The 24,994-nt window shown below is 58.5% G+C and overlaps 1 protein-coding gene across 6 annotated transcripts in view; it reads left to right on the top strand.

Annotated features, from left to right (window-relative positions):
• The window catches only part of MYT1 (myelin transcription factor 1), a 56,936-nt gene extending 32,915 nt beyond the window's left edge, over positions 1-24,021 (top strand). For 3 of the 6 annotated variants that reach the window (XM_033094530.1, XM_033094531.1, XM_033094532.1), the window contains exons 10-23: positions 895-1,008; positions 3,478-3,692; positions 4,893-5,080; positions 5,520-5,789; positions 7,454-7,608; positions 9,147-9,209; positions 9,321-9,389; positions 13,037-13,099; positions 13,403-13,486; positions 17,185-17,406; positions 18,422-18,513; positions 19,116-19,219; positions 21,077-21,220; positions 21,591-24,021. In XM_033094530.1, coding sequence (XP_032950421.1) covers positions 895-1,008; positions 3,478-3,692; positions 4,893-5,080; positions 5,520-5,789; positions 7,454-7,608; positions 9,147-9,209; positions 9,321-9,389; positions 13,037-13,099; positions 13,403-13,486; positions 17,185-17,406; positions 18,422-18,513; positions 19,116-19,219; positions 21,077-21,220; positions 21,591-21,719 — 1,912 coding nt within the window. In that variant the 3' untranslated portion in view covers positions 21,720-24,021. The remainder of the gene's footprint in view (positions 1-894; positions 1,009-3,477; positions 3,693-4,892; positions 5,081-5,519; positions 5,790-7,453; positions 7,609-9,146; positions 9,210-9,320; positions 9,390-13,036; positions 13,100-13,402; positions 13,487-17,184; positions 17,407-18,421; positions 18,514-19,115; positions 19,220-21,076; positions 21,221-21,590) is intronic. The other 3 variants (XM_033094533.1, XM_033094534.1, XM_033094535.1) reach the window with 3 other exon arrangements.
• The last annotated feature ends 973 nt before the right edge of the window (positions 24,022-24,994 follow it).

Genomic DNA, 24,994 nt, shown 5'->3' with positions numbered 1-24,994 from the left:
TGTAGTGGGGTTGCCAGAGATCCATGGGCACAGAGGCTTCCTGCCATGGTGACAGTGGTGAGACGGCGTGCTGCCATCATTGGGGAAGCCTCTAGGCATTCGGGCTCTGGGCTGCTCTGTGGGAGCGCTTGGACCTTGTAGGAGCGAGGTTTCCAGCTGCACTGGGCTTTACTTGTCTGTTGCCTTCCACGGTGACAGGTGAACATGTCTGCCACCCTCACCTGGCCACCATGGATGGCCGTGATGGGGTGTGCCCCTGCTTCTGCAGGCACACGCTCAGCTGAAGGCATAGTCAGAGCTTTCAATGTCACACCTTGTAGGAGAGACTAGATTCTGAGCACTGCTGTGGTTCTGTCACCTGTCCACGCTGGCAGTCAACTCAGTTCTGACAGATGAAGCTTTCTGGGGAAGGGCCTCACCCTCCTGGTGTGACCCTGGGGCCAGCACCCTGGTCATGGCCTGTGTGCCCTGGGCTTATCTGAATCGACTTCCAGAACTAGAGCTGGACGGGTCCAGAATACACCTCTGATTGGTGGCATGGGGACAGGGAGGTGAGAGGCAGGCTGGTCGTCAGACCCACCCAGGCCCATTCAGAACCCCCCCAGGCCCACTCAGACCCCCCAGACCCACACAGACCCATCCAGACTTGCTCAGATCCACTCAGAGGAGCGCCTTTGCTCAGAGCTCTGACGGCCGTTACAATCTCGTCTGTATGTCATTGGCTTAGAATTTCCTCAAACAGAAGTCGCCTGAGCAGCCGGTACAGTGAGGGCTCCACACAGAGCAGAGAAAACCCAGAAGTGACAGCCTTCCTGGGCTCCTGCTGGTGCCAGTTCCCAGCTCCCACTGGCACAGTTGGAAGAGAGGGCTCAACTGTCCTTGTGCTTTCTCTAGTCTGTCTGGGTGTCCCATTGCTGCTGCCGAAAAATTAGCCAAATCTCACGAGAAGCAACAGCCGCAGACGGGAGACCCTTCTAAGAACGGCTCCAGTTCAGACCGCATACTCAGGTGAGTGGCAGGGGCCGCGGCACAGAGGCCAGTCGTCTCTCTGGGCTGCATGTGTGTGTGTACATGTGTGTGTGCGGTTTGCACACGTGTGCTGAGGCCTCAGGTTGCCGTGAGGCCTCCCGGCTCACAGCACAGTCACATCTGCTGCCTCTGCCAGAGGCGCAAGGTGCACTCGGCCACCCGCCTTGCTCATCCTGGTCTCACCACTCGAGATTGTCGGGGGTGTTTGTGGAGGTGCTGGCCCTGGCTGGAGGGAGCAGACTGCCCGGCTGAGGGCCACAGCCGTCCAGGAAGCGCTGGGAGTTGCTCGTCCCTCCTGTCCAGCATGCTGCCTCCGTGGCCCCTGAGGTTGTGAGACAGCAGCAGGCGTGTGTGTGCTTAGCTGCATGTGCCTGTGTGTGAGTACATGTGCACACGTATGTGTGAGTATAGATGTGACTCATCGATAGGCCCTTTTCAAAGCGCATTCAGAGTGCACCTCCTCCATCCACGTGACCCTGTGAAGTGGGTGCCACGAGGAAGGCCAGGGGCTCAGGAGCTTGGCCAAGGCCACACTTACCGGCCAGGGAGCCGTGTCCACGTCGCCAGCTTGGCTTCAGAGTCTTGTCCTCGACCACGACTCTCAACCCGGCGGAGGCCCGGGGGCACGCAGTGCCTACCTGGTTGGGGACACGCTTGCCCTCTCCTTTCCCTGCTGTTGTCCTCACTCAGTGGACACCCTGCTGCCTGTTTCTCCAAGGAACCGGAAGTCACCATGTCTGCCCCTCCCGTTTCCCACTCCCCTGGCCCATGTCTCCCTCCCGGAGGACAGTGTGGGCCACGGGGCCACTGTCCCCTCCCAGGCCCAGCACCTGCAGCCATGAACATGGGTGCTGCCACCTGCCTCCTTTCAGGATGACCCCACCCTCGTCCCTTCCCTGGCGTGTGCCTGGGAGTCACAGCTGGAGGAAGTTGGCCGACCACCGTGGCCTGCTCCGAGGGTCCCACGGTGGGGTCTTTGGGTTGGGACGGGGTCTTGCTTTCCTGCACTGGGGCCTGGGCTGCACCCACAGCCTTGTTCACAGGGTGTCTGCATATCTTGTCACTTCCTCCACCAGCTGGCTGTCATGATGGTTGGAAGCTGCTTCTTTCATCTATGTTATTACTGTCCCTTCCAGCTTCCTGTCCCCAATTCGTCCCTTTTCCTGTCTTGATCTAAATAACTGATAAAATGTGAAGCCACCCAGCAGATGAGGCCCAAACAGGCTCCAGTGGAGGCTATGCCTGGGAACTGTGACCTCAGTTTGTAAAAGTGGGACAGCAGTGTCATCTGATGGGCTCCGGAAGGTTCTCATGAGGCTGGAAGGAGCCCGTGACATTTCAGGCCCCTGGGCAGCTGGGGAAGAGCCCAGAATGGCCATGACCGTGGCCAGGGTGTAGAATCCTTCCGTTCATGTTCCGTCCATTCTCTGTGGCCAAGCTTCTGGGTGTGGGAGTCTGTGTGACACTTTGTGGCATCACGGATACCATGCTGCTGGCTGAGGGAGCCGTCACCACATGGTGCCGATGTTACGTCTGGGTTTGTTTTCCCGGTGCCTCCCCAGCAGCATGTGCACACGCCCCCGCCCTCCCGCCTTCTCAAGGAGGAGAATGTGGCAGCTCTGGTGCCGTCTGCGTTCTCGTGGCCCCTCAGGGCAGCCGCGTTGTGGTTCAGACTCTTTCCATCATGGGCTCCACACTCAAGCCCTCGCAGCGCCCGGCACTTTGGGACGCTCACCGTGACCCCTTCCTAGCCCCACCCTTTCCAGACTGAAGCCGTCACTTGCCTCAGAGATGGAGCAGGGGGGCTGGGGCGGGGCTGGGGATCTCCTGCCTTCTCCCCTTTGTTCCTTCTCTCTGAGCTGTCCCCCGGGTGGCTTTCCTGCTCTGTGTCTTATGTTGGCGGTGGCGTCTTCATGCCACCTCTTGTGCATTCAAAAGTCTGAACTCTTCCAAGAACTTTAGTAACAGGGAATGGAGCGCCTGCACTGGCCTTTCCACGCTGGCCCCTAACCCCCAGCAGCCCCTCCAGGGCCCTCTCAAAGATCCCTGCCGGCCAGAGGGGCTGCCTTGATGCCTGTTCTCAGAAATAGCCGTGTGCCTTCTGCACACCCAAGCCCCCTCCCTGGGAAGCTCTGCCTTGGAGTGGCTGGTTAAGGGCTCCTGCTAAGCGTAACCTGAGCTGTTGGAAACCTGCTCTCCTGAGTTCTGGGGGAGTCTCTGCCCCTCCGTCCTCTGGCCCCTGCTGTCGGCAAGGGGACATGCCATTCCTCCTGACACAGATCAGGCCCCGGCACCCTTAGCGGGGACATGGGGGCGGGTCCCCCAGGTCTCTGTCCATACTGGGCTCTCAGGGGTCGCTGTGCTCCCTGGGACAGGGCAATGGGGTTGAGTCGCATGGGGTCCCTGGGTCCTGTCCTCATGGTTCTGTATCTCTCTCCTGCACCCCAGACCTATGTGCTTTGTGAAACAGCTTGAGGTACCTTCGTACGGAAGCTACCGGCCCAGTGTGGCCGCCTCCACACCCAGGGCCAACGTAGCCAGGGAGCTGGAGAAGTTCTCCAAGGTCACCTTCGACTACGCCAGTTTTGATGCTCAGGTTTTTGGCAAACGCATGCTTGCCCCAAAGATTCAGACCAGCGAAACCTCACCTAAAGCCTTTAAATGTAAGTTGGGGACAGTGGCTCCTGGGAGGTGTGGCCTGAGGAGCAGTACAGGAGGGTCCCCTGGTCAGGAGCACGGGGGTCTCAGCCCCCTGACCCCAGGGCCCTAGCTGTCCCGATGTCCATCGTGGGGGCTTTGTTGGAGTTTGTGTCTTGCCTGTGTTGCCGCCTCCATGTTCGCCATCAGGCCTGAGGGAACCTGTCACCATTTGTGACACAAAATGGGTCCTTTGTGTTGTTGGTGCCCAAAGGCTTCAGAGTAGCTGCGCCTCTCCGAGGCGGGTGTGTGGTGTGTGGGGTGGGTCACACAACCCTGTGCTGAGCCTGGCCACCTGAGGGCCCGTTGTGCTGGAGGCAGTGTGTTATCTGACATTACCCATGCATTTCCTGAGTCCTTGTACTAACAAAAGTGAGCCTTTGAGAACAATCCTTCCTGTGCCTTTTGTCACTTACTACACTGATTTGTGGGCTGCAAGCCCGTTAAGCCAATAAATGCATTGGAAATGGAAAGGCATCCTCAGTGCACACGTGGTGGGAACTGGCCTCTCCTGCTGGGTATCAGCCCCCAAAGGCAGCAGCTGACAAGTTCCTGCATGTTAATAATAAAAACACTGATGACACACTTGCCAGCTGGAGAGCGAGCACCTTTCCCACTTGCTGGGGCCTCGTGCACAGGCACCCACTTCCCAGGTCTGGACATTTTCGGGTGGTGCTGTGATTACGCAGCCAGACCAGCATGAGCTATTTATGGCTGCACAGTCACTACAGTAGATAACATTTTATGCCTTCACTTGTCACGTTTATTTGAACCATGATGCTACTTTATTAAAGATAGACTATTACGGGGGCACCCAAATCAGCCTTTGGAGAGCTGTTCCACAATTGTCCTACGCTCGTGCTATTCACAGAATTCTTTAGTTTTTCCCTAACTGTTCGCCAGCAGACAGCTTATTTAGGTTTGAAATCTCAGGGATGCTGGAATGTCTTCAAGGGCTTTGCTCTTTACAAATTTTGGTCAGGCCAGAAATAGCCTCCCCAGCACCAAACAGGGGCGAGTGGGAGTGGGCTGAGTGACAGGTCCATGAGCCCACCCTCCATGCAGTTGTGCCCTGTGCGTCCCAGCCGTCCTGAAGTCCCCGTGTGTCTGCGTGGCTGCGTCCTGCTCCACCTCTATAGCAGCCTGGTGTTGTTCACTTTTTGCAGCCAAACCTTTCCCAAAGGCCTCTTCCCCCAGGCACAGCTCCCGCACTGCACCCTCTCCCGCAGGCTTCGATTACACACACGACGCTGAGGCTGCCCACATGGCCGCCACCGCCATCCTGAACCTCTCCACGCGCTGCTGGGAAATGCCGGAGAACCTCAGCACGAAGCCGCAGGATGCGCCCAGCAAGGTTGGTGTGCCCCAAGGAGCCTTCTGAGGCAGGGATGGGTGGCCCCCAACCCCCAGACCCGATGTGCTGGGAACTCCCCGGGTCCACTTGGTGCTCGTCACTCTCACCTTTCCTCCCCCTGCCCATGGCCCGATGCCCAGAGAGCTCTGTGTGCTGTGCCCAAAAGGACACACGGCTGTGCACATGCATGTTCCCTGCATCTTCCCAAATCTGAGGGTCATGCATATGCGCTCGTCCCACCACGCTCACCGCCTCTTGAGGGGCTGGTTCATGGTGTTGGGGAGACTTGCAGGAGAGTCCCAGAACTCCTCCTGGAGGCTGTCACATCTTGTTGGCTCTGCTCCGTCCGAGGGACAGTGTTCTGGACCCTTGGCCAGCTGCCCTCAGTGCGGGGCACCGTGGGAGGCTGCGGTCACGAGCACAGGCCCCCACACCACAGGCTGCAGACATCGAGGTGGACGAGAACGGCACCCTGGACCTGAGCATGCGCACTCACCGCAGGCGGGAGCACACCCTCCCTGGTGGGGGCGGTGGCGGCGGCAGCCCTGGCGTCAAGTCCCCCGATGCCTCCCAGCGCCAGGGCAGCACCAGCGCCCCCAGCAGCTCCATGACCTCGTCCCGGTCCAGCCAGGCGTCCCGCCAGGACGAGTGGGACCGGCCTCTGGACTACACGAAGCCCAGCCGCCAGCGAGAGGAGGAACCTGAGGAGGTGGGTGGTGGCCGCAGGTCTGAGGGCTGGCGTGGACGCACCTCCTCCCCAGGCAGCCTTGGGGTCACTTGGATGAGTCCTGGGGCTTTGACTTGGTGTTAGGCCCCAGAGCAGGGGCGCCTCCCAGTCTGAGCCCCAAGTGCAGGGAGGCTAGTCTGTCACGCCTGCCTGGGACTGTGGGGGCGGTTTCCTCTGGTTGGCGGGAGCCCCGTCTACCGCAGGTGGGGCCACCAGTGCACTGTGTCCATGTCTGCTCTCATCCTTGTTTCACCCCTTGCCGCAGTGATTCCCCCGGCCCCTTTCCTCACCCCCAGCTCAGGCTGGTCTCCCTGGGCTGCGTTGCCCCTCCCCTTCTCCCTTGTCCTCTGAGCATCCTCATCCCCTCCCGGGACTGTCACTGTCATCTGTGGGGTGACCTGGGTCTCAGAGGTTCCCGCCCACTGCAGCCTGCCCTCATGCTCCACCCTGTGGTCCACAGTCCAGTCCCCAGGCAGTCCCAGCTCCCTCCCAGACCCTTCTTGTCCTCCAGTCCCCTCTCCAAAGCATCGCTGCCCCATGTCCTATTGGGCCACCCCCAGAAGTGCCTCCTGAACAAGGCCCTTTCCATCCCTGCACCACAGCCCTGGATTCCCGACTGAGACCCTCCTTCCAGCTCTGCCTGAGGCTCGTGACCCCTCCTGGGTGAGGCTGCCTTCCGCACCCTTCAGCCTCACCTCCCAGCCTGGCCTCACTGTCCCGTGTCCCAGGCCTCGGGGATGCTCTCCCTGCTATGAGCTTCTGGGAACCCCTACACATCCTGGAGCCTCAGCTGAAGTAGAGCAGTGTCTTCCAGCTCGTCAGGAAAATGAGTTCATACCAGTGACCCATAGAGCCATCCTTGTTCTGGGCTGTGGGCTCCCTTCGTCCTTTGATCCCCAGACGTCCTGAAGGACTGCCATTGTCTCCAGTTTCAAAGTGGCACTTGGGCCCCAAGAGGTTGAACAACCTGTCTGGGGTCTGAACTGTGACCCTCCTAAACTGCCTGTTAGGGACCAGCCCAGGGCGTCGACCTCCCTGACTCTTGTAGACCCCCCGCCCCCCACCTCAGTGACAGGGACTGTCATTGTTCTTCCCTGCGTCCACAACACCCTGCACTCGGGTGGTGATTGAACCCCTTCAGACCCATCTTTCAAGTTCAAAGAGCTTATTATGTGCCTGCTGTGGCCAAGGCATCACGCTGGGTGGGGACGTGTGGCCAGGTGGTCCCAGGTCACTGGGATTAGTTGCATTACGCTTTGTATGTTCTTCCTGTCTTGTGCCATTTCGTCATCATAGCTTTTCGACAAACACTTTTTAGTGCCCGCTGTCTGCTGAGCGCCCTACGGAGAACTGCACGGTGTGGCATGCTTGTGTTTAGAAGGTGGCCCAGCGGCTGTTGGGTGGAGGTGACCACGTGCCCGAGGCCCCCTGCGTTCCTAGGGCAGCTCTGCTGAGGTGGGGGCCTGCAGCCCCTCGGTGTGCTGTCTCCTGTGTCTGGGGCACTAAGTCCTCCTGCCTCGTCCAGAAGACAGGAGACTGCAGACACGCTTCTGTGGACACTGTCCTGAAGGGTCCCTCGCCCTCAGCCCCGGGTCGGGCGCCCGGCCCACCAGCGGTTAAAACATCTCCCTGCTGGTTTTTTGCAGTCAGAGCCAGCAGCCCATTCTTTTGCTTCTTCTGAAGCAGATGACCAGGAAGTGTTGGAGGAGAATTTTGAGGAGCGGAAGTACCCCGGGGAGGTTACCCTGAGCAACTTTAAGCTGAAGTTTCTCTCCAAGGACATAAAGAAGGAGCTGCTCACGTGAGTCCCCACCTGGGCCGAGAGGCCTGCTCGGAGAAGCGCCACAGTGTTCTTGGAGCGGGTCCTGGGCCAGGCCTGGGAAGACTGGGTCTGCTCAGTGCGGGGCCTGCCCCGGCCCAGCTCTGACCATCGTCCCGGTCTGACCGCCGTGGTGGGCAGAGGTTGGGTGTCCTTCACGGGAACACTTCTGAGCCAGGCGATGGGGGTCAGGTCCTGTCATCTGTGCACTGCACTGGGCACTAACATCACCCTCTAAAGTGATTAAGAACGAGGAAGTGCCCACAGAGCAGGAAGAGGGCTGCAGGGCGCTGACCCTCTCCAGCCCAGCTGTCTGCCCAGGCTCTCAGCATCCAGGCCAGGAGTGCACACTATCTCAGGACTCGGGCCCTCGGTTCTGGCAGCCTGGCAGCCCCTTGGAGCCAGTCCTCATAGCGTTCAAGCAAATGTCATTGGAGAACAGGGCGCTGCTGGTAGATGTGAGCCATCCCAAAGCCTTCTGGTCAACCCCCATTGAGAACCACCTTGTGAGAGGCTGTCCCTGATACCTGCAGCACAGGTGATCCAGCCCTCACCTGTGATCAGCGTTTGTTCCTGGGGTTCCCTTTTTCCTTGTCCTGAACCCCACTAGGTTTCTCCCACTCTGTACATCCTACCTGTCCATGGGCACACACACGTGCACACACAACGTGTACACGGGCACCCTACAGTCCATGGGTATGCACACGTGTACACACAACACGTGTGCTTCCAGAGCACCGTACATGTTCGAGGGCATGCACATACTCGCACACACAGCATGTGTGCACAGAGGCATCCTACATGTCCATAGGCATGCACAAGTGTGCACACACGTGTGTGCACAGATATCCTGCATGTCAATGGACACACAACATGTGTGCACAGGGGCATCTTACATGTCCATGAGCACGTACACGTGCACACACACACATGTGCACAGATATCCTACATGTCAATGGACACAACGTGTGCACAGGGGCATCTTACATGTCTATGAGCACGTACACGTGCACACACACACATGTGCACAGATATCCTACATGTCAATGGACACACAACATTTGTGCACAGGGGCATCTTACATGTCCATGAGCACGTACACGTGCACACACACACATGTGCACAGATATCCTACATGCCAATGGACACACAACATGTGTACACAGGAGCATCTTACATGTCCATGAGAACGTACACCTGCACACACACCACGTGTGCACAGATATCTTGCATGTCAATGGCCACACATGTGCACATACAACACATGTACACAGAGGCATCCTAACTTGAGGTTGAGCTTTAATTTCGTCCTTTTTCCTTCTTGAGTTAAGTTGTACGGGACAAACTTGCAGTCCAAGAGGCAATGGCTGTGCTCTGAGGACTGAGCGTGGAGGAGTAGCCTCTGGCTCATGGGAGAGCCAGGAGCAGGTGCCAGCACCCTCCCTGAGTAGGCTCGGCTGGGGACAGGCCCGGCAGGTGTGCGTTGCTCTCTGTTCTGACGCTCTTTTTCCTTTGTCCAGCTGTCCCACCCCCGGCTGTGACGGCAGTGGCCACATCACCGGGAACTATGCCTCCCACCGCAGGTTCGTCCCCCTCTTGGGTCCGGCCTGGCCGGGGAGCTGCGTGGTGGGTCTTCCTCTTCTTCTCTGCTCCCTTCTTTGGCTTACCCCGGTGTCCCATCTCTTCTCTTTCAGCCTCTCTGGTTGCCCTCTTGCTGACAAGAGCCTCAGAAACCTCATGGCTGCCCATTCTGCTGACCTCAAGTATGTCTGCCCTCCTGGCCTCCCATCTCTTGGGTGGCTCCCTTGCTCTGCTCTCTCCCTCCATGAGGCTCCAGCCAAAATCGGCTATCTCTGGGCTCCAGCCCCAGGCCCCAGCGGGGCCAGGGAGGAGCCGGTTCTGCTTGGCTGGGGCCACTGCTGCTTGTGTCTCCCTGCTCTGAGTGCTGCCATCGCCTGTTCCCTCTGGCTGGAGGCTGCTCTAGGCTCTCGTGCTGCCCTCTGCCCTGCCCGCCTCTCTGAGGGCCACAGGCCAGGGGAGAGGGGAGCAGGACCCACCTCCGGCTGCTGATGGCCCAGCCCACCCTCTGTCTCCGGCAACCCCTGGGCTGCCTGGGCCTGCTTTCCTCACCACACTTGAGGTTTGGGAGAGGCCCAGCATTGGCCCTGCCTTATGAGTCTTGCTGCAGCTCTTACTGAATGAGCTGGATGCTGATGACGAAAGACAAAACCCCGTGCCCTGCCTTCTCCTGCACCCTTCAAGCTGCTTGTGCTTGGCCCCGGAGCCTGCCCACCTGCCTCTCCTCCAAGCTCAGCCCCTTGCTTTGCTGAGTCCTCCTCTTTCTGCTTCTGCCCCTCCCTGCCCCTAGCGCATGGCAGGGCAGGTGCTGTGGGCACCAGCTTGCCTGCTTGGCAGCCCTGCTCGAATGACATGCAAGCACCCAGAGGTTTCCCAGGTGTCAGTGTCCTCTTGGGGCGGGAGTTGGTGACTGTCGTTGCCTTTGGTTCTCACGCCTTCTGTTGAGCTGTGACTTGCAGTGCTGGCCCTGGGCTCCCGGGCTAGGAAGGCGGTCCCCCTGTTGCCCCTCAGGTCACCCCCTCTGCAGGGGGGACCCTCCCTGCCTCAGGCCTCTGTGTTGGGAGTCCCTGAATTCAGAACATGCTCAGTCCATTCTGGGCCCAGACAGGAGCCGGGGCCCTGGTGCCTGTAAGACAAGGAGCTGTTGTTCTGAAGGCTTCCAGGGAGCCGAGCTGATTCAGAAACAGGGAAAGGGGCTCAAGGGGCACGTCTGATCCCAGCCGCCAGGAGAAGAGTGTCTGCCCCTCATTAGCGATGGGCCTTGCATTCCTGCAGACAAGGCCGGGGTTCATCACCAGAATGGTCCTTCCGGGAGTCAGCTTTTCCAGAAGCGTTTCTTGAGGCTCCGCATATCACAGCCCAGTCCATTTTACTCGTTTATTCATGGCATCCAGCCCCAGAAATCCAGCGGGAACACTCAGTCCTGTTGGGACCTTATTCTTCAACCTCCCCTCCTTCTTTCCTTCCTCTTTTCTCTTCCCTTCATTCTCGTGCTCCTTCCCCCTGTTTGCTTCCCAATTCTACTTGCCTTTCTTCATGTGGATTTCCAGTTTGAAGCCTGGATGATTTCAAGCCCTCGATGTGACCACATGTGCGCAGGGGTCCTTCCTTCTTGCAGAGCAATACTGAGGGCTGCCAGATGGAAAATGTGGGCTTGTTCAGGGTCCAGAAACGTGGCTGCTGGGGAGGGTTCGCAGACTAAAAGTCTGTGAGGGACTTAACTGAAAACACGTTTAGAAATGGCAACAGAAAGTCTTCCTTCTGTGAAAACCAGTCACTCATCAGCCACAGCAAGGTGGCCGAGGTATCCCCAACTCCTTCTGACGCTCTTCTTTCCCTGGGGGTCTCCCAGGGGAGCTGCTACTTGCCCCTCAGGCTGCAGCGTGGCGTGGCTGGGCACCACCTCTGCCTGGTATACCCACGCTCCCCTCTCCCTCCTCCTGTCCAGTGGCCATCTGGCATGGGCTGCTGCTGACCAGGCTGTGGCGGTGTTGGGTGAAGGTGGCCCGTCCCCATGGGCAGACACGTATCCTCCGTCTTGCAAACGAGCCCTCTGGTCTCCCTCTCACACCTGGGAGCAGCAAGAGTCTCGTCTGATGTGTTTTCTGTGTTTTAATTAAATCTCACGGGCATTTGCTCCTCCCTTTCATGTACAAGTGTGGTCAGAGGCTGTGACACGGCCACTCAGCCCACTCTGTGTGGGGACTTGGGGTGCAGCCACACACCCTGCAAGGGTGTGGCAGGGGCCTCTGCACAGGGTGGGGACTGGATGGGGCTCAGAGGCGCCCCGAGCTGCAGTGTGCTCTGCAGCTGAGAAGAATCAGAGCCCCAGGTGGTCGCTGAGCAGCTGCCACCCCAGGAAGGAAAAGCCCCGCCCTTGTTCACCTGGGGGAGCTGGGGGTGCACGGCAGTGGCACCCAAGGCTGCTGTGCCTGGAGGACCCTGGGAGCTGGGACGATGCAGCCACAGCGTCAGGACGGGTGTTGCAGCACTTGGGCAGCGCCCACCCAGTTGGAGGTGGGGGAGGTTCCCATTAAAATGCAAAACCTCCTGTCCCAGACATGTGTAGGTGAAAATGTGACACTCATGAGTGGGCCAGGAGCCGTCGAAACCTCAGTGGGTTTTGAGGTTCCCCAAAACCCTGCCAAAGGGTGATTTGACCGGTTCGTCGGCTGACAGGCCAGGGAGGTGTTTGATCTGTGGCCCATGGGGTGGTGATGAGGGGACTGCAAGACAGACCCTGCGGCCAGAGAAAGCTGGGGGGCAGAGCAGACCCCTGGGCATTGAGCCCCCTACGTTGCCATGCAGACACGGGGGTTCTCAGATGGGGGCCAGGCAGTGCCAGCCTGCAGGGGTCTGGGAGGTGGTCCGGACGCTGCGGCTGCTTCTGTCCTGCCCAGACGCCACACGTGAAGGAGGGCACAACACAGGAATCTGAGCACCTCTGCCGCCTGGGAGGCAGAGTCCGGTGTCGTGTTCCAGCTGGGCTTGTCCCCTTGACCCTCTTGGGGCCACTCTGGGACAGAACGGCCTTGGCTCGCACGGTTCTGTCTGTGGGGATGAACAGGAAAAAGCGGATAAGCACTTGGTGAAGGGCAAGCTTTGTACATGCAAGCAGCACGGTGCTGCCCGGTCCCCAGCCAGGCTCAGAGGTGCGCCCTCACGGGCGGCACGGCGTGCAGTGGCAGGAGCAGGAGGCCTCCTGTGGCCCCACCTGCAGAGCCGGGCACACCTCCCACAATGACACTAGCAGGAACACACCATGTTTTCTCTGGACTTTCAGGAAACAATGTAAGGAAACCCGTTCATATACTGAAGTGGAATTCCTACCTTCTATGTGACACATTTGTCAACAATGCATGTTTGAAGTTGGGCTTTTGTGTCTTGTGGCTCCTCTCTACCTCCCGCTGCCCCTGGAAGCCTACAGCCATGCCGAGGTGGCCGTCATGGGTGCTCAGTACACGTGTTCACAGGCCCACAATGGTGACCACACTCCCTGGGACACACCCTCTCCCTCCCAGAGACGGTGCGGAGGGGAACCTAGTCCCAGGTGTTAGGTGGCCTCCCAGAGCCCTGTTTAAGGTTAAGGGCCATGTGTGTTCTGGACCCTTCCAGTCCCACCTAGAACCCTGCAGTGGAGCTGTGCTCTCTGCCTGGTCTTCCTGGGCCCCCTGGGGCCTGGCTGGCAAAGTTCTGCAGCCGGACGTAACAGCAGAAGACAGGCCAGGCCGGCACTGCTTCTGTGAGACCTCAGTGGGGGCGGGGGATGGCAGGCGTTTCTTCTGTAGCCACAGGTCCTTAGGGCTGGTCCCAGCTCCGCTATCCTCCGCAGGTGCCCCACGCCCGGCTGTGACGGCTCTGGCCACATAACGGGGAACTATGCTTCGCACCGGAGGTGAGCCTGCCACGCGCGGGGTGCTTGGGTGCCTTCTCAGGTGGAGCTGTGAGCTCCAGATAAGACATCAAGGTTGCTGGCATCCCTTGAGTCCGGTTGTGGGGTGTCCCAGAGCTCTGCAGGCACAGCTGGAGCTCACGGGGACGCGTTCTGTCTGTGGCCCCACTGCCCAGCAGAGGGTGAGCTGGTGGAAGGCTCCGCGCGCTCAGGGCTGGGGAGCCCAGACTTGAGAGAAGGGGAGGCAGGTGGCGTGAGGAACTGTGTTCTGGGCCACAGTTGTTTTTTTTCCTCTTCCACAACTAGCTTGTCAGGCTGTCCTCGTGCCAAGAAAAGTGGAGCCAAGGTGACCCCCACGAAGGATGACAAGGAGGATCCCGAGCTCATGAAGTGAGTTGGGTCGAGGGGGCCCCCCGTTGCTTTGCAGAACTGGGGGTTTCTGTGTTTTACAATGTAGAAAAGTTCTTTCCAGACTTTCTTTCCATTAATACTGGACCGATGACAGTCCCCGTCTTTACAGGAGCTCTCCTACCAGGCACGTGGATGGCTGGCAGGCGTGGGCCATGCCTGTGGCAAGCACACACAGGCCCTGGGCCCTGTCTGGGCCTCTCAGTCAGGTGCTCGATGGGCGGGGAGGGCAAAGCACCTTGCAGCCCATGCACCTGGGGGCCACCTTGGCATGGGCTCAGGGCGTGGGGCAGCCACACAGGACTCTCGTGGGCACTGCTGTCTGCATGACTTCGGTCAGGTGCAGGGGTTGAGGAGCAGAGTGTGTTCAGAGATGGCCCGTCTGTGAATCGCGCATTGGCACACTCACACGCCTTCGCCGGGAGCTGGTGTGGCATGAGAGCCCGATAGTTTCACCCTGACCTGCGACCTCAGCCCTGCTGTGGGGAGGACAGAGAATATCCTGGGCCTTAAGTAATTGAAGTCCCAAAACCTCTATTGCCTTCTCACTGGGGGCGCATGACATGTCACTATGGGCCTGTGGATGCACTCTGAGCATGTGCCCCACTCAGTGGGGGCTGCTATCCTGCATTGCAAGCTTATCCTTCCAGATGGACCCTGTCCCCTGAAGCCCCCTCCCTTGCAGGTGGGGGTAAAGCCACAGGTGCAAGCAGGGTGACCCACCATCCAGTTTTCCTAGGACTTTTGGAGCTGACACGGGGCAAAACTGGCAATGGGTCCTCCTGGCAGGTGAGGACTGTCTGGACAGCTCTGGCCTCCTCGTGGCCCGGTGCCTATGGCTGGCGTGGTGGGGGCAGGCCCGTCAGGTTGAGGGGGAGAAGGTGTATCCTGACCTGTGGGCCAGCAACAGCCAGACACCGCTGCCGAGGGGAGCGGCCTAGCCCAGGATCTGGTTGCTCCTTGGAGCTCACACCAGCTGTGCCTATACACCTGCCTGGCACAGAAGAGGGCCTCACTGGGCAGCACCACATCCTTCCAAGTCGTGGTCCCTTGGCTGTTTGGTGTAGCAGGATGTAGCTTGTTTGTTCCTTTACAATTTATAGTAACACTGTAAGGAATGCTGACTTAAGAATGCAAATACATTGTTGTCCATCTGGTGAGGGCTGCTTGCTAAACTCTAGGGTAGAGGAGAGTATTTTCTTCCTGAGAGTCCAGGAGACGACCCATGAGCACGGAAATGCGATGCTGTGATGGATTTAGCAAGTGTCCTGCTGGTAGGGACGTCATGAGTGAATTGTGCTGCTTCTGCAAATAATTAAAATCAAGGTCAGCATTTTTCAAGGTAAAAATGGGTTTCCTCCTTCTAATGTGCTGTCAGCTTTGCTTCTAATAAAACAAGATTTTTGCAGCCAGGTGGAGATGTGACTTTAAGAAACAGCTCAGCATTTATAGGACACACGCGTTCCTAGTGGCTCTGTGGCGAGGGGAGAACGCAACTCAGCCTCTGGATTGCAGGCTCTGCTTCGGTCACCAACTGTAAGCTTATCTGTGTGACTGACCAGTGTCTTCCCACAAGTGCCAATTGACGGCAGCAAAACACACAGGTGCTGAGGTCCTGTTGCAGGCGTGATGGGATTTCGTCAGCACGCACAGCTGTGACTCTGGATGGGCTGGTGAAAGAGGAAATACCATTTCTGACATCTTGTGTCCGCACTGTAGAGATTAAGTCCCATCAGCACTTTGTGCTAAATCCCTTTGGCCACAACCAATTAAGTGGCCATCAAAGTCTGTGGAGGTTCCAGCTTGGAGGTTGGGAGCTGAAGGCCCATCGCCTGTGGGGAGGCCCCCACTGTCCTCGACCACGCTACCTCTGAGAAGAGATGCTCCACTGACCCTGGGGTCCTGGGGCATGTCGCTCTTGCACCCCAGCACAGGCTTGCCTGGGGAGCACAGAAGCCACCCTACTTGGCACCCCGCCCACGTGCTGATGTGAGGTCTCCCAACAGCCCTGAGGTCTGGACACCGGGTGTGCGTGGAAGGAAAAGCAATGCTACTGTCGACATGTCTGAACCTCGCTTGTGTGTCGCTGGGAAGCTCAGCAGGGCCTCCTGATGGGCATGCTTAGGGTTTTGCAGAGAAAGTGGGAAATCAGAGCTTAGACTCACATGCTCAGCCGTGAAGCACTGCCTCTCATTTGGCCTGTTGATCTTGTGCTGGGGCCTTACGAGCGTGGAGCCCGTGGGGTCCCCCAGAAGCCCACAGCCAGGAGGTGTCGGGTTTGGGGGCGGAGTACAGTGGAACCTCCCCAGCCCTGCAGGGGCCCGGGCAGTGTCTCCACACTGGACTCTGGGCTGAGATGACCTTGGACTGGCTCAGTGGACGTCCCACACATCTGAGGCCCACGTGGGTGGGACGAGTAAGAAAGAAATGAGAGCCAGCAGAGGGGGACACGTATGCATGGGTCCTGGTGAGGTGGCCAGGAAAGTGTCCACAGTGGCCACCTCTCATACGAATATAGGGTCTGGGGTGGCCTTGCTACTGGGCAGCACAGCCCGTCCCTAACCCCACTGCCGCAGCAGGAGTCGCAGCAGGAGTCCCTGGGACGGCCCTGCCCTCCAAGGGCTCCCGGCTTCTCACTTCTGTACTCAGGAGCCTCTCTCTACACTGGGCACTGTGTCGCCTCTTGGGGTCCCGTGTGTTTGCCGAGTGTGCACATAGAACGTGGTTGACAAACAGCTAAATGAGTCTCATTTGTTGGGGGGAGAGGACGGATGACTTGTCCCCTGTCACGGGTTGGTTCCAGGTGAGCCTGACACGTCGGGGAGCTCAGAAGGCACAGCTGGGAGCTCCGGGTCCAGGTCCCTCCCCACGGGCATGAGGGGAATGCCCAGAGCTCTGCACTGGCATTTCCTGTGACCGCACAGATGCTGATGGCAGCATGAGGGGCAGGGACTCTGAACCTCTCTGCCACTTCCCTGTCCCCGGGGAATTTGTTATTTCCATAGGGGACCCTCTCCCTCCCCTCCAACAGCCTGAGCAAAGGGGAATGCCGCCCCAGGCCCCTGGCACAGGAGTCATTGTGGGGGTCCAAGTCCCCTCTTTCCTGCCTGAACTCTGTGGCCTCGCGTTCTTCCTTCCAGACCACACATTTCAGACGTGGCAGAGCTGGGACATCTGCGGGCGTCATGCCACGACCAGCCTCACTCTGGGATGCTGCCGGGTGACAGGGCCTCCACTGTCCCGAGCTGCCTGGCTCATAGTGCACCTCTGACCTGTGACTCCTAGGCCCCCACACTCCATGCTTGTGCAAGCTCAGCTGACACTTTAATTCCATGTTGCTGGAGTGACACAGCAGGGATGCTGGCAGCAAGGTCTAGGTGTGGACCCAGAGGTCCCTACGAGCCAGCCCCAGGGCCCCGGGGGGCCATACTGGGGTATGCTGTGGACCAGGGAGGGAAGGCGGCTGCTGAGCCTCCATCTGTGCAGGGCGCATGAGGCCAAGGCTTGCGAGGGAGTGTGGTGCCTGCCAGCCTCAGCTCCCAGAGGCTCCAGGGCCCGCTGCGGCGTTGGCAGTCTATGTGGGAGCCCCCAGCTGATCTCGGCGCCTGGCTGGGGCGGGTCTCTGGGCCTTTCCTCCCGCCCCCAGCATCCTCGCTCACCTCTTACCTCTTTGCGCCCAGGTGCCCAGTTCCAGGCTGCGTGGGTCTCGGTCACATCAGTGGCAAATATGCCTCTCACAGAAGTGCGTCTGGCTGCCCGCTGGCCGCCCGGAGGCAGAAAGAGGGTTCCGTCAACGGCTCCTCATTCTCCTGGAAGTCGCTGAAGAACGAGGGGCCCACCTGCCCCACTCCGGGCTGCGATGGTTCTGGCCATGCCAACGGCAGCTTCCTTACCCACCGCAGGTAACGTCCCCTGCCCACCCTGCCCTCTCTGTGCCTCCAGTGGGGAGCCCAGGGAGGGCTGGACTAGGGCTTAGGTGTGACATGGCGCTTCTTGAGGGAAAAGCGAGGTCTGATTGGTCGCCGACTGCAGAAGGATACTGGAAGTCTGTTGGGACCAGATGATGGTGTTTGTGACGTGTCACCCAATACGTCTATTGTCATAAGCGTCCCTACCACATCCGATGCAGTCCCCTGACAAGTCCCCTGTGCCCAGCGCACGTATTCTCGTAACAGGCTGCCAGCTTCTCGTGGAAAGCTTTTTCTGTCAAACCTTGTGCCCTGCCCCTCACACAGGGCTTCTTCTTTGAAGTTTGGGGCCAGGACTCTGTCTGTTTTGCAAGGGACCTGGTGACAAGATTCCCTGTCTGGGTCGTGGGCATGGGCAGCACCGACTGGCGGTCACCTGCCCAGGGCGGGGGGCCTTGCCTCGCCAGCCCTCTTCCTTTCTGTGCCAGGCAGCCAAGGTGATGGCTGACATGCACAGGCCACCACTGGGTCCTGTCAGAAACCTTCTTTTTCTTCTTCTTTTTGCCCTCGTCTTTTCTCCTATAAGATTAATTAACTGATTGGCTCCACAAGCCTTTACTGAGAGTCCACCGAGCACTGGCTCTGGGAATGGAGCAGAAAACGAGCATGACAACTGGCCCTCCTCCAGCAGATTTGGGCAGGGCGGGTGGGGGGCAGACTGCAAGCCAGCAAACAAGTAAAGCCTCCAGTATAGCAAGGGGTGGGGGGCGCTGTGGGAAAACAGCAGTGGGAAGACGAGGACGGCCCCCCAAGAAGGAAGTAGCAGCTTGCCCCAAGACGTGTGGGAGACAAGCCTTCAGGCCTGCTGGATGAGGAGTAAGGAGCCATGCACTGGCCCCAGGGTCAGAGGGCAAAGGGAAATGAGCTAGAAAGTTCCATCCAGGATCCTACCAGGCTGCCAGACGGTGAGCACTTGGCTCTCATTGTGGTGTGTGACCTTTGCTTCCAGCTTGTCTGGTTGTCCCAGAGCGACCTTTGCTGGAAAGAAGGGAAAACTCTCAGGGGACGAGGTTCTCAGTACAAAGTTTAAGACGAGTGATGGTAAGGACACTCCACCTGCTTTCTCTGCTTGGGACCCTTACAGCCTGGGTGAGTGAGCGTTCCCTGTGGCTCGGGCCTCGGGAGACACAGCGGCCCTGGAGCCAGTCGTGGTGGACACACCCCTTGGCCCGATCCCATGGGTCTCCCGACCTCAGCTCTGACCCTGTGGTGGCCCCATGTCTCGGCTCCCAGCCCTTGAGTGGCGGTGCCTGCCCTAACCCGGGCATTGGTGAGTGCTCTCAGGATTTGTGGAGCTGTGAACTCACTCAGTCACAGTGAAGCAGGACGCTGAGGAAACTCAGCACCCTCTGAAGAAACTTCCATTTTTATCTCAGCAATTAATACCTGCCAAGGAGATTTATACTTTGCCACCAATGACCCAGGGCTAGGAGGCAAACCGCAGACACGGCTTGTAGACTCCAAGACCACTTCCCCAGCATGAAATGTGGGCTTAGAGCCACCCAGCTAGGGGAGCTGGGAAACTGGGCCCGGGGCCTCTGCTGGGAGGGGCCCCTAGTTCCATCTAGAACCCAGGCCTCCGCTCACCTCACCTGCGGGCCTGGGTTGGAGGGAGCGTGCCACCGGGTTTCTCCCTGGGGCAGTGCTGGAGAACGACGAGGAGATCAAGCAGCTGAACCAGGAGATTCGGGACCTGAATGAGTCCAACTCGGAGATGGAGGCCGCCATGGTGCAGCTGCAGTCCCAGGTGGGTGGAGCCGCTGGGTGCAGCCTCAGAAAGTCCTTCTGCCCTTGGCCCTTGGCCTCCTCCTGTGGGCTGGGAGCAGAGTCTGCTGTGCGCTCTGCCATCAGGGTTGGTAGCTGTGCCAGCGCTCGCGCCTGGTGCTGGTGGCTGTTGGCACGAGTGGTCCCGGGGCGCCTCTCGTCCGGGCAGTGGGATCCGTAGCTCTGTGCGTGTTCTAAGAGACTGGCTGCAGCTGGCTTCCATTCCTTCACGGCTACATGCCGGCAAAGTGACCTGGCCAACCTCTTAATCAGTGTGTCCCCTTAGTGAAATGGACACAGCAGTTGCATCCGACTCCTGTGGTTGTTGTAAGAACGCGCTTCTAGGAGGAAAGTGATCAGCGCAGATGTCTCAGCCAGGAGGAGCCGCACTTGCTGAGTGGGGGCCAGAGCTGAACTGGGCGCACACACAGTCATGTCCTTATGGCTGTAGGGACAAGGGGACAGGGAGGTGACCAGGCCCTGCAGTACTGGAGGGCAGAGAGGACCATGGGAAGGTGGTGGGGCTTCTGTCCGGAGTCTGCAGTGGGATATGTTATGCTACGCTTCTGCCAGCTAACAGGCTGTGATGCCGGCCACGTTCCTCAGAAACCTGTGTAAGAACAGCCTCAGCCCGTGGAGCTCGGGTGGGCTGTGCTGTGCAGTGTCCCCCCAGGTTCACAGGCAGTAGAAGCAGAGAGGGAGTGTCCAGCCGACGTAGCGCCGAGACACATGGCTGTGTGCCTGCCACCCTCTGTCCCGTGACCCTGCCCTTCTGAAAGCCCAAGGGCCCTCCCACAGTCAGAACTGTGGGCCAGCACCTAGGATGGTTCGGTATTTGCCAACGCCCACCTGTTTAAAGACAGATTACTCACCAGCATCCTTTTGCATGGACCCCTTTCCCCTTGAGGGAGCTTTGGGTCATGGGCTCTGCAGAAAGGCTCAGGCAAAGAGAAGACAGATACCCCAGCCCATACTCAACACTTTTGAAGCCAAAGGCTTGTCACCAGGTGACAGAAGCGTGATGTTCGCCAGACACAGATCCCAGAGCCACGTAGTCAGAGGAAAACACGCTACCTGGTCCACAGCCTCCTAAAAGGCAGCTGCCCATTCCACACAGGGGACAGCTCACTGTGTGGCAGACACTGAACTGCATCCGCCCCAGGCTCCTTCCAGCCATAGTCCAGCTGGGGGCTGCCCTCCAAGCATGTCTTCTCCAGTCCAGGTGGCAGGGCAGGCTGCCCACCCTTCCTGCACCGGCTGTGGACCTCGGTTCAGGGCTATCGACCCCGGTGGCCTGGGCCACCCAGAGTAGGCAGGACTGCCTTGGCCATCATTCTTGTCACCATTCTGTGGGATCCCACTGTGGGAGCCTTAGAGCCCCCTGGGGAGAGGCGTTTGGGCTTCTCATTGGGACTCTTGTTTGTGGGTCTGGGGCAGGTGTGTCTGTGCTGGGAACTCCAGGGCAGGGCTGGACAGCTCTACTCGGCTGCGTTAGGCACCCCGTTTGTCTTTCTGGGGGGACCCAGAGGCAGCCAGACAGCCCGCAAGGTATTCCCATTAGACACACGGAATATGGAGCGTGGCTGCTGGGGGGGCCAGGATTTGAGCTTGGATTTTTGGGCTCCTCCCCAGCCCTGACTCAGGACAGATGTGGGAGCCCCTGACTCAGTCACCGTGTCCCCACCTCCACCTCGGGACCAGGGCAGGACCAGCCGTCATTGTGGTAGTGCGCCCACCTCCTCACTTGCTCTGAGACGTGGGATGGGGCATAGTGAGCGTGCCCGCTGTGCCAGGGAGGACATGGGCGGGGCCTCCCACATCTGTCCGTCTGTCTGTGCAGATCTCGTCCATGGAGAGGAGCCTGAAGACCATCGAGGATGAGAACAGGCTCATTGAGGAGCAGAACGAAGCCCTGTTTCTGGAGCTGTCGGGCCTGAGCCAGGCCCTGATCCAGAGTCTTGCCAACATCCGCCTTCCACACATGGTAGGCGGCCAAGGACGGGCTCAGTGGGCGGGAGGGGGGTTAGTCCTGGTGCTCACTGGGCACAACTGGGACCGTGTGCTGCTTTGGCCCAAGTGCTGCCCCTGGACCTGTGGGGTGGTCTCAGGTGGCCTGTGGGGTGCAGGTGGCCTGGGGGGTGCAGGTGGCGTGGAAGGTACAGGTGGCGTGGGGGGTGCAGGTGGCCTGGGGGGTGCAGGCGGCCTGGGGGGTGCAGGCCACATGGGAAGTGTAGGCTGTGTGGGGGGTGCAGGTGGCCTTGGGGTACGTCTGCTGTTTCCCATTGTGGCCCCTTATCTCTGGGTATATGGGGCCACGGCCTGGTCAGGGCTGGCTAAGCCACTTCTTACTCCAGGAGCCCATTTGCGAGCAGAACTTCGACGCCTATGTGAGCACCCTCACCGACATGTGCTCCAAGCAGGACCCCGGTGACAAGGACCTCCTGGACAGCATCAAGCAGGCCGTGCGGGGCATCCAGGTCTAGGCCTGGCCTCACGGATCGGGGGTGCCCAGAGCACCCCACTTGGCTCCAGCATTTACCTCCCTCGCCCTGCCTTCCTGGTGGAGAGTCCCCGCTCACAGTGACAGGCTGGCAGCCCGGGGTGGCCTTGGGCGCCTGCAACCCAGTACGTTCCTCTGCGCTTGCCAGGCTGGGGGCCTCGGCCTCCCGTGCGCGTGTGGGCTGCCAAGATACACAAATTGACTTATTTTTGTTTCCTGGAAATAACCCGCAAGAGCAGCTCGAAGTCTCCAGGGGAAGCTGATGGACAAGGTCTCAGGGAAGTTTTGGAGTTTGCAGCCACAGTATTCCTGTCTGTCGGGCTGGGGCTGGGCTGGGGCACAGCCTGGCATCTGCTCAGCCAGGCCAACGCGGCACTGTGCTTTCTGTTTTTCTTCAATTCAGTTTTGTGTGAAGATGGAAAAAGGTGCTGTTCCAGGGGTGTTAGGAATGGGCCTGCAGCCCAGTGTCAGCTCCAGGGGTTGCAGCTGGGATGCCCCTGAAAGTCAGCGCTGCCTGCGCATTGAAGCCCGGGCGTCTGGGCAGCAGGACCTCCGAGCCTGCAGACACATGCGGCCTGGGGTCAGGCCCCTCCTGGGGCCGCGGCCTTTAGACCCAGGTCGGGTCCGTGCTGGGGCCTCTGGCTCTTTGCGTGCCCACCCAGGCTGGTGACCCTCACTGCCGAATTACTGGGTCACAGCCGAGCCTGCCTGAGGCGAGGACAGCACCAGCGAGGTCGGGGCACATTCTTAATGGGAGACCACCAAGGTTTCACTTCTTTTTAGATCTAGTCAAGATGCGAAAAAAGGTAAATTTTAATTTGATGTGTTAAAAACACAATGTTCCTACATGTAAATAGAGTCAAAATTGATTGTGACTGCAATTCCAAGTTAGTATTTAAAAGTAGAGACATTGCTCTTCCTGGAAGAAAGTAGTTAGTTTAATTATTCTGTAAATTATTTAATTTTGTCAAGATGTAAGTATTTATATTCACAACCTCTTATGTTAATGTTTGCTATTTATTTGACATTTTTATTTATTAATTTTATACTATTTCAACTAGACCCCACACCAGGACACCATGAGAAAGAAACGAAATGTAAGGAAAACTATGTGACTATGAGACAGGCCACACAGAAAACTCTTGCTGTAACTTCCAGTTATAATTTTGATGCAACCAAGTTATTTTTTATATATTTTGTTATTTATTCTTTTAATACTGGAATTTTTAAAAAAGTATTTTGTAACAGGAATTTTGATAATGTGGGGACATTCTCCCCTTGGTCCGATGGAAAGGAAGGTTTCTGGTTCCTTTTTCTTTATCCCTGTGGCCCCTTGTTTCAGGCACGGAGAACAGCCGGCAGCATTGTGGCCGTGACTTCTGTATGTGTGTAGCACAGTGGTGTGTGCCTGGGTGTTTCTCATGTCGCGTTGTGTGCTGATCGCAATGGCTCAGTCTTGTCGCTGGGGGAGTGCTGGCCGCGCAGCACTGAGCCGTCGCCACTCACCGGCTCCTTCCCCTGGCAGCTCTGATACTGTGACCCTCCTTCCTCAGGAAACGCGTTGAACCCACAGCACAGCGCTTCTCGGTGTGTTTGCAGGGAGATTTCCTAATAAAAGTCCACTCTGACTGTGACGGAGCCGTGTGTTGTGGGGCCGCCGTCTCTGTCCCCGATAGAGCTAGCTAACAGGCCGCCGAGCCGCCGTCCTGGGCAGTAGGTGGGTGTACACTTCCCTCTCAGGCCTGGCCCTGACTCCACACAAGCAACCCACGTCGTTTCCCTGAATATGACACTCAGAGCGGTCACGGCCAGGGACTTGTTTGCACCACTGAGGTCCTGAGCAACTAGCCTCTTGGTATGTTGTTTGCTCACTGTACAAGGAGCTTGTGCGTTCACCGCAGTGGGGACCAGGCTGTTCTGAAACGTGTGGACGGACACCCCCGCCCTCCCCACAGCTCAGCGTTCCTGGGAGGGTGCCCCAGAGGCCTTGGTGTGAGGGATCCCGATGTGGCTGGTCGGCTCCAGGCCCCAAGGCCCACTCACTGCCCACAGCGCTCTGCCTTAAATGCCATCTCCACCCCCCCAATCATGCTGGAGGTGCCCTGGGTCAGCTTTCAGCAGTGTCATGGCGCCCCTGGGTGGCCAGTGGCATGGGGGAGGGGCTGCTCCCTGCATGTTAGAGCCCAGGGTCAGGATTGAGGACCTTCAAAGATTGTTCCAGCACCAAGGCCCTTTAAATGGAACGTGTCATGGGATCTCCACCCTGGTCTGGCGAGGTTCAGGTGGGCAGATACCGAGCACCTTTGAGCATATCCAGGTGTACCCTTCCCATCAAAGGGTCCCTAGTGGCCCCTCACCAGCCAAATGCAGAGCCTTGGAGACACCAAAGGGACATTCAGCCAAGCACAGGACGTGTGCTTTGTAGGATGGGGGGATCTGTAGGGATGGGGGCGAACCCAGAAAGTCTGTCTGGACGGGGCTGCAACCAGATCTGAGGGAGGCACATGGATGCGAGTTAGGGGTGCTGGTCGAGGTCCCCCGCATGGGGGCTCCTGGTTTCTGATGCAGAGGCACAACTGGCAGCGCTCTGGGGTTGAGCTGACTCTTCTCACATCTGTGGACCTACCGCAGGTCACTTCCAGCCTGGGTGCCTCAGTTTCCTTCTCTAAAAAGGGGTCCACAGCACATGCTAATGAAGGAGGGAGGGGGAACCCAGACCCCACATCACGCACCCTTCCTGACCCTCTGGGATCACCGTGGAACCTGCTTCCCCTCCCTTGCACCTCCCTACTTGTACTACCCACCAAGCCTGCTCCTGGAGGGTCACCAGCCACCTGATGTCTGACGCAGTTGCTACTGTGTTTCCCCGAAAATAAGACCTAACTGGAAAATAAGCCCCAGCATGATTTTTCAGGATGACATCCCCTGAACATAAGCCCTAATGCGTCTTTTGGAGCAAAAATTAATATAAGACCCGGTCTAATTTTTGGGGAAACACGGTAGCTGAGCCCTGGGTTTGGAGGTGCCACCCAGAGCCCTCCTGTCTGCATCCAAGTCTAGCTACCACCCACCTGGTGCCCACAGAATGCGTATTTCTGCTATTGCCACCTCCCCTAGTGATTGGTCTGGTCCACCAATAGCTATAGCCAGAAGTTCCGGGGTTTGCTCTTCCCTGACGGGCCCCACTTCTCTGAGGCTGCTACCCTCTCATGTTCTTCCGTCACGCTTTTCCTCTTATAAGTCACAAGAGACAGTGAG

This window comes from Rhinolophus ferrumequinum, chromosome 23 (genome assembly GCF_004115265.2).
Source record: "Rhinolophus ferrumequinum isolate MPI-CBG mRhiFer1 chromosome 23, mRhiFer1_v1.p, whole genome shotgun sequence".
Taxonomy (NCBI): domain Eukaryota; kingdom Metazoa; phylum Chordata; class Mammalia; order Chiroptera; family Rhinolophidae; genus Rhinolophus; species Rhinolophus ferrumequinum.
The sequence above is the reverse complement of the archived record's forward strand: the minus strand, read 5'-3'. Positions and strand labels throughout refer to the sequence as shown.